Consider the following 9,076-nt stretch of genomic DNA (forward strand, 5'->3'; position numbering starts at 1 on the left):
TCACATTCACCACATAACACAAACACATATGGACCTAACAGATTTCAAAAAAAGCATGTGTGGCAGGACACCTTTAATCTGTTTCATGGAATGTAACCTGTTTTTGTGTCTGTTTTGGGATTTGAAACTCTGAGTGAGAACAGCGCTTCCTAAGCAGCTCAAATAGTGGTCGACGTATCATTGAGCTGGCGGGTAGAATCTTCTAAACTAAAACTTGTTGAAGAATGTTGCAGCGTAGGATCCACAGTACATGTGGAAAAAGTTAACTTGTAATTTCTGTCTATTTCTCAGAGAGTCCTTCCCGTTTGACCAACAGTTCAACATTCTGATGAGGTTCATCGTTGATCAGACTCAGACACCTAATCTGAAGGTAACGTGAAGTTGGAAAGATTCTATTCATGGGCAAGATGATGTTCATTGCTAAGTGTGATTGATGCAACTTTTTGTACTGTAAGACAAAGGACTAAGTGTTTGTTGTCTTTTTAGGTTAAGGTGGCCATTTTGAAGTACATTGAGTCCCTGGCTCGGCAGATGGACCCGACGGACTTTGTCAACTCCAGCGAGACACGCCTGGCTGTATCTCGCATCATCACCTGGACCACTGAACCCAAAAGTTCTGATGTCAGGAAGGTAGGCCATGATTGGTTTGTCCTGTTATTCATCACTCACAAGGACAATCTCTTTGCTCAGACAAACCCTTTTCCTCCAGAGTAATGTGTGGGTCTTTCTTCTTTCTCTTTTGTTATATTAAGTAGGATGCAAATATTGCATGGCATTGGAGTGACAGAGAATATTAAAGGTGCACTATGACTTCCTGCATGGTTTCCACGCAATTTCACTTTTGTCTCAAATTTTAGGCATCTCTCCTTGATCTGCTGACAAACCCTAGGGGCACAGACTGTGCACCAAAATACAACAAACCCCGTTCCAGCCAATCGCTGGCAAGTTGGTTGTATCTGAGAGTGATTGGCTGCAACGTGCTTTGTTTTATTTTGGTGAACAGCCTGTGCCCCTAGTGTTTGTTTGATGTTTACGACCCCTGTGTGGTCTGCCGAGACCGGGTTTTTTCACAGTGTATTCAGGGGGCGGGCAGCTAGCGGATCAAGGAGAGATACCTACCATTTGAGATAAAAATGAAAAAGCGCTGAAACCATGCAGGAACTCATAGTGCACCTTTAATGCATTTTAGTCTTAGGTTCAAACGAGGTGTGATACAAGACATAATGGCAAATGTCACAGTTCTAAAGCAACCACGACCCACGATGAATAAAAAGAGGACACATTAGATCTCACATCACAACATTATATTTTTCTTATACTAAATTGTTATAATAACATTACAAGTGGGTGAGCAAGCTTATTGCAAAACCAATTGCTTGGATACTTGTTGTTTAGTATGAAGTTACATAATGTAGTTTGAATTGTTAATTGATTTTACAATATTTAATTGCAAAACATATCCTTCACTCCTTTAAGATCATTTCTGCCTGACAAATAATCAGAGGATACACTCAACAGACAGTGGCATTTTATCTATATCGCCACACTTTTTAGTTTTTTGAATTCTTCAGCATGTAGTGTTTGTTTAGTGACAGTTGTAAACTGATAATTGTATTCTTTGTGTGGATGGCCTTGGGTCGACTGCCCATTATCTTCCCTTTTTCTGACATGTGTCATATGTTTGGTTTTCCATTGCTGTTCTTCCAAATAAAACCCTCACCTAGTTTTAAATCAGCGCCTGAGCTCCAGGTACGCAAAATATAAATCTACGAGGATAGAAGAGTTGTGTCGGCTGCTGAAAGCAATCCTCCCTCTGATTTGTCTGAGTACAGATGTATCCATTATCTGGGAAGATTGATTCACGCTGTTTAGGTTTGTGCTACTGTAGCTCGTTATGAAAGATTGGTTGAGGATTGCATCCGTATGTGAGGGCGGAGGACCTGTGTAATGCTGTAATGCCCATTTTGCCTTGCCACTTTGCCCCAGACCCTTCATAACTGGGTGAGCGAGGAGCTAGCTGGCTGGTCCAGTACTGCAGCATTACTGTCCGCTGAGGGCAGCCAGGAAGAAAGGTGTAAGCAGGTAGAGCCCGCTCCAACAGCCAATTACAACACGACATGATAAGCACGCCATGCCCCGCCTGCCCGGTGCCTAACCAACACCTTCAAGACAGTAGAAGTCGCGTGTGGCATCTGTCACTCACCTCTATCGTTTATGCGCTAGCTGTTCTGCTGTTAAAAATCACTCTCTGCCTTGCAAATTGATCATTCACCAACTAGATTCAGCTTGTTGTGCAACCACAAAAGACTTAGGTTTAACCTTGGTGTTTTTCAAAATGATAGGAAATGCTTGTTGCTTTGTGTGAATGGACTTTTAAGCCAACGTGTTTGCTCAACCTTGACAAGAATGCTGTTTTTGTTACAACTGTGTGCCTAACACATTTTGTCTGTGTCACTCACTTTAACAACCTCTCATCTATCCACATACCTGCATGTTGTTAACATGTATATTGTTGTACAAGATAGATTCCAAATATTAGTATATATAGTATTAGGGCTGTGCTACTGTAACGATACAGCAGCCAATGCTCTGGCGGCAGTTTGGAAAAAGAAACATCACCAATGGTGCAGTGCACTATAAAGCTTATAGGTGGCAGCAAAGGCCAATCCACATCACACACCAAAGTAAACATTCATTTAAGCATGTTAAGTTTAAAAATGTAAGAATATTTTATTTGCATTTATTTATAACTCTGTCTTTAAAATTGTGTGATTACTGTTTCACAGACTAAAAATGAACAGCTGTGGTCATTATTCAAAATCAATGTATTTTTATATATATATATACACATATATATATATATATATATATATATATATATATATATGTGTGTTTGTGCGTGTATATGTACATTATATACATTTGAAACATCTCAACATAATGTAGTCCAGTACAACACCACTGTGTTTAACTATGACCTCAAAAACAAACAAATTTGCACAATTCTGAAAAAGAAAAAGTCACCAAAAATGGAACATCGTCATAACTTCGTTAAGGAAAGCTTTGTGGTAGAATTGTTGTATTGTATAAACAATAGATTGTACAGGTGTACCTAATAAAATGTCCAATGAGTGTACACACTCTCACATGCTTCATCCCACTTGAGTTTTCTAGCCTGGTTTAGTCAACCAGTCTTTATTATTTTTGGAGTCATAATAACTCAGACTTCACGAACACACTGCTGGAATAAGCTGGACCGGCTCATTTTATTCTTATCTACAGTATAATGTATATGATGTTTCTCATGACCTCACAATCATCAAATTTTCCTTTAGTATCAAAATAAATCATGTGATAGACGTCTTTACATCCATGCTTACAGCAACCAGAAACTACTGCTAGCTAATGAAGTGTGACTTTTCACAGTGCGCATTCACCAAAATGTGAACCAATATAAACAACCATAACTTGTGTATGAGTTAGCCAAAAGTTAACCCATTGACTCACATTGCAACATCCTATTTCACATTTACATCACCTGGAGCATGACGGAAACCCTGTTGTCAATCCTCAAAATATAGTCATGCCAAAAGGAAAGAAGAAAAGTAACAAAAAGATATAGATTCAAGAAAAAGAAAACAAAACAAAGGCAGCCGAGGTTTAGGAAGCTAGGGTAGCTATTAGCACATACATGGTATTGTTATCCCTCAAATGTCTCAGAGAGTAAACATTTCAGACCAATGTTGATTGGAGTTTGTGTCTTGATACAGTATAATGGCTTGCGATGAACCAAACCCCTTTAGTACCGTTAAACTTCTCTTCCCCAGCAACAATAGCATAGTAGCATAGCATAGTATTTTCCACAGCTCACATCCAGTTTGATCTGTACTCACTTGCATGTTGCAACATTGATATAGCAACAATGTCCTTGAGTAGTTGTATACTTCATTATTTTTCCACTGAATGCAGCTTTGAACTCTTCACCTTTTTAACACTTTCTTTCTACAGGCTAATGCATATGTGAGCCGACCAAAAACGTGCCCCGAGGAGCTGCAGTTGTTTCCATGGTTTCAGAATTGTTTTGACCTTTTTGTCACGTTAACCTTTTCATCGGACTGGTCGTCTGTGGTTTTACAAATGCTGACCAAAATTGTCAAATATAACAACAATTTACTCACAACTTGTACTATCTCTATTTTTTTTACATATATATATTATAAACTTTGTCCAGCTGCTCTGATTTACTGCGTTAGAAAGACATGGTCAAGGTACTTGTGGAACCAAGGAAACCAACTGAACAGCCAAGCTGCCGTGTCCTCCATCCTAACCTGTTGCACTCCGCTGCCCCCAGGCGGCCCAGGTGGTGCTGATCGCTCTGTTTGAGCTCAACACCCCAGAGTTCACCATGCTGCTGGGAGCGCTCCCCAAAACCTTCCAGGATGGAGCCACCAAACTGCTGCATAACCACTTGAAGAACTCCAGCAATACGGGAAGCAGTGTGGTAGGTGGAGTCATTGGCCATTCATCTGTTGATTTTTTTTCGGGATTAGTTGATAGGTCTATAAAATGTCAGAAAATTGTCAATCAGTGTTTTGCAAAGCCTCAAATGTCTTATTTTGTCCACAAAGATATTCAGTTTACTGTCACAGAGGAGACAAGACACTTAAACATATTCACATTTAACAAGCTGACATCCGAGAATTTGAACTTTTTGGTCAAAAACATTGACTAAAACCGATTAATCAGTTTATCAACTTGCATAAAAAATACATTGCAAAAGACTGCGACATATAGCGAAAGTCATTCAGAGATTTATTTAAGAGAGTACCTTTCCAAAACTACAATCTAAAATGTAACTATCATTCTTTTTTTAAAGGTGCCTTTTGTTTTCAGTTCAATGTTTAATATGTTCTATGAAGGTTTTGTGTTGTATTTTAGCGGAAAAACTGAAAGCCGCAGAGCTGAGTACACTTTTATTGGTTTCTAGCCTAGTTTCTAGGGGCTTTACACGATGCCAGTAGCAACATGACAGCCAAAGCGCTGCAACCAAGCAGCTACGTCACCTGGGTCCTTGGTCTGATTGGTTGGAAGACTATCCAATTGTGCCCAGAGGCATTTGAGTGGTGTTTGTTGGTGACGCCCCTTTGGAAATGGGCTGTGAATGACGCTTGGTCAGACCCACTCTCAGTTATAAGTGAGAAGGGTCTGGTGTCAACCCGGCTAATTAGTTTTATTATTGCTAACAGATTGCACATTACTTATTTTCCTCACATTGTGCAGCTCTTAACACCGTGCCAGGCGTTTTGTAGATCAGTAGAACCATCAGACACATATACATACATTGCTTCCTTGTCTTTCAGGGCTCTCCGAGCAACACTATTGGCCGGACGCCGACCCGTCACACCCCCAGCAGAACCAGCCCCCTTACCTCCCCCACAAACTGTTCCCACGGAGGACTGTCACCAAGGTAGCTAATCACCCACCTGTTATTAAACTGTTGTCTACAACACCCCCCGCCCTAGTGCATGGCTGTGGTTTAATCATTTGGGTTGTGCTGTTGTCCAAACCACCGTTTGTGTTCCAACTAACCGAACCCAACAGGTGGGTTGGCAGGAGCATAATACTTGAGTCTGTGAGTTGCTCAGAGAGGCTAGAGCTTTCTCCAAGTTTTTTGGGGTAGAAATAAAGAAGCCAATTTTTCTCCCCCCACAGATCAAAACCAACTTACAGAACACCTCTTACCCACTTGGCTGATTTATAAAATATTTACTACCTTAGACACAATTGGGGCTGTAACGCATTTGATAACCTGGCTCTTTGATGTTGTCCCATTATTTTTTGCCTTTTTACTTGTAATGCAGCCAGTTTAATGCGGCCAGTGACTAATATATAAAGATGGTTCCCTAAAAGTAGAGCTGGGTGATAGGAAAAAATCAAATATCACGATATTTTTTTACCAAATACCTCGATAACGATACCACACCGATATTGTAATGTTGACTTTTGGTGCGTTTACAAAATATTTACACAACGAGAGTTTTGATTAATAATCATCAGTAATGTGGATATAACGACTAAGTGGGTAAAAGCAAATAATAGAACAGCTACAACGGTTTGGTTCAGAAAATGACATCACTTTACTGTAATGCAGCCTTTAAAACCAGGAAAAGACACTTATGCCATATTACAATATTACAATATCCAAAATCTGACGATATCTACAGCAGTCTCATATCACAATATTGATACAATATGGATATATTGCCCAGCTCTACCGAAAAGACAGTTGAAGTCTCTCTGACTGAGCAGCTCATTCACCTGAGCCACTGAACACCACCTGAGTCTTTTTACCTGAAAGCAGCAGTCCATAAACACAGATAACGGAGCTATTGCATTTCCTGTCTGTAATTGAATCTAAAAGTAGACTTCCTGTTGTGGTTGTTCTGGCTAAAGCATATGGAAAATGGCCTATCACTAATGATGGGTAGAATTATACTTTTATTGTACGAGATTCTGCTTCTTTCCAAATCTCTCCTTAAAACTAACACTTTCATTTAACCTTAAAGCTCAGACAAGTTTCTTTTTGACTTTTCTCTTTCTGCACACCTGTTTTTCTCTCTCTCCTCCCTTCTCTTGTCTTGTCTTGGGGTTTCCACTTGTTCTTCATTTCCATCTGCCTTGCCCCGCTCTCTCACTCCTGTCTGTCCATCCTTCCCTCCCTCCCTCCCGGCTGCGCTGTGGCAACAGTCGGTTATGGGGTTGGGGTGTCGACGGACTGTCAAAGCATCCCCCTGCCCCTCCTCCTCCTCCTCCGCCCCACTCCACCCCTGCCGTCCCCTCCCTAAGGGTCCTCCGCAGAGCATATTCACCCAGGTAATGAGGCGGGCTGAGACACAAAGGCCATTATTCCCGCAGAGAAGCCAGACACTGATCCTTATCCTTATCCAAATTTCCTTTTTTCAAAACCCAGTTGAGTGTTCCCTTCAGTTTTCTTATATGTACGGTTCTTACTGAATGCATATTACTCCATCATCTCTAATCAAATGAAAATATCAATTTACATGGTTTCTAAGGCATGGTTAATGCTGTGGTGTGTGGCCACTTCAAAGTAGTAGACAGTAAAATGACTTATGCCTGACCTTTCCCTTTTTCAAACTAATGTGTCTAACATAAGCAGCACTTCATATGTTTCATATGCTAAAGATTTCATTTCATTTCATAGACATCCCGTGTGTATTTCTTTCTGTGTCCGTGTGTCTGGTAGCATGATGGAGTATGACACTGAGAACATGAACTCGGAAGAGATCTACAGCTCGCTGCGCGGTGTCACCGAGGCCATCCAGAGCTTCAGCTACCGGAGCCAGGAGGACCTGAATGAGCCAATCAGACAGGAGGGCAAGAGGGACGATGCCGTAAGTCAAAAAGAAGAGTTTTCATTGCAGCGTCTTCCTGAATATTCCTGCTTGAAAAATGACATAAAGAATTTCCAACCTCTATCCAACAGTACAAAAGAAATCATCATATTAAAATCAGTCTGGAACATTTTGGATAAATGCTTAAACCTATAGAGTAACTAAACCCCAACAACTCTTTTTCAGGTGAAAAGTGAAACCATTATCTCTCATACAGATGTAAGGATAGGCTGGCCGTAATCACTGAAAACTCTTTCTAATGTACTTTCAATGTAAGTGATGGGGACCAATTCCACAGCACAGTGCAAACAGGGTACAAGCTGCCAAAATGGGTTTCCTCAGACTGCTGACACCTCACAATCTTTTTAAACCAAAATTAGGATTTTGGAGTCGGGCCAGCAGAATAGGTATGAGAAAAGCAGGGAAGGAGGCACAAAGAGTCTCTTCCCCGGAGCCCTTGTTTTTGGAAGCTGTAGGTGCTCGAGTCTCTTCCCCGGAGCCCTTGTTTTTGGAAGCTGTAGGTGCTCGAGTCTCTTCCCCGGAGCCCTTGTTTTTGGAAGCTGCAGGTGCTCCCACAGAAAAAAAACAAAAAAAACCTGTCTCATATTGTCCCTCCTCCCATCTTACAGGCAGGTAGAGAGGGTGTAGCGTCCTCTCCTGGCTCTGATGTCCGCCTTGGCTTAGACATGGTGGAAGGGGGTCGCACCGCCTTGGACAACAAGACTTCCCTCCTCAACACGCCATCTCCCCGCTCCTTCTCTGGGCCGCGGGGCCGCGAGTTTGCTCCTTATGGCTACGGAGAAACCATCTGCACGTATGACAAGAGCGCCCTGAAGGAGGCCGTGTTTGACGATGACGTGGAGCAGTTCCGCGACTGTGAGTTCACATGATGATTAGGCAGCGAAGCACATACATTTACAGTCTTAGAAACTCTCTCCTTTGATGGTTTCATGGGTTTATCACTGCTTGTGTTGTCCCTTGCACACTTTTAGCCGAACCCCACTTACACACTACACGCATTTCACATCTCAACATGCACAAATCATGCCAAAACAGCGTTGCACACGCTCCTCACACTGCGGCTTCAACAAACAATCAAAGACATCATTCTCAGAACTCATACAACTGCACTGTGCAAAATGTCTCACATTTGCTATTGAAGCACCTTCATAAACAACACTTGAATGTGTATTACAATTTTTTTTTTTTAATTCTTCCCATCTACAACAGAAATGCTCAGATATGAAAATGAAATGTTTATTTCTTATTAACAATCATTTGTCCAGCGGTATATGCTTACTACAAAGAGTCCAACTGTTTCCTACTTTTGAGCTTTTAGAGCTTTAATAACTGAATTAAAGTCTATTTTCCAATTGTCTTTTTTCACTCTGCTGGATATGACGTAATCACTGTCAGCGTCTCATTTAAACAGAAAATATTAAGGTGGATCATTGGTTTAAAAACAATAAAATTGCAATACATACGATTCTGCATTTCTTTCCCCCAGTTACAGAACCACAAGGTGAAGCCTTGTCTGCATTAAGTTTACCTCAGACACAGGTGTGTGACACAGAGCAGCTGCAGCCTGTGTGTTAGCTCTTGTTGTCGTTGTCATCATCACATCCTTTGCTCTTTCCTCTATCCCTCACCTCCACCTTCATCCC

At 41.3% G+C, this 9,076-nt stretch overlaps 1 protein-coding gene across 40 annotated transcripts in view; it reads left to right on the top strand.

Annotated features, from left to right (window-relative positions):
- Positions 1–9,076, top strand: part of clasp1a (cytoplasmic linker associated protein 1a) — an 85,531-nt gene that overhangs the window by 68,285 nt on the left and 8,170 nt on the right. For 23 of the 40 annotated variants that reach the window (XM_032529303.1, XM_032529304.1, XM_032529310.1 and 20 more), the window contains 8 exons: positions 292–370; positions 487–630; positions 1,987–2,082; positions 4,352–4,501; positions 5,361–5,467; positions 6,748–6,873; positions 7,265–7,412; positions 8,042–8,288. In XM_032529303.1, coding sequence (XP_032385194.1) covers positions 292–370; positions 487–630; positions 1,987–2,082; positions 4,352–4,501; positions 5,361–5,467; positions 6,748–6,873; positions 7,265–7,412; positions 8,042–8,288 — 1,097 coding nt within the window. The remainder of the gene's footprint in view (positions 1–291; positions 371–486; positions 631–1,986; positions 2,083–4,351; positions 4,502–5,360; positions 5,468–6,747; positions 6,874–7,264; positions 7,413–8,041; positions 8,289–9,076) is intronic. The other 17 variants (XM_032529323.1, XM_032529330.1, XM_032529332.1 and 14 more) reach the window with 3 other exon arrangements.

This window comes from Etheostoma spectabile, chromosome 11 (genome assembly GCF_008692095.1).
Source record: "Etheostoma spectabile isolate EspeVRDwgs_2016 chromosome 11, UIUC_Espe_1.0, whole genome shotgun sequence".
Lineage (NCBI taxonomy): Eukaryota > Metazoa > Chordata > Actinopteri > Perciformes > Percidae > Etheostoma > Etheostoma spectabile.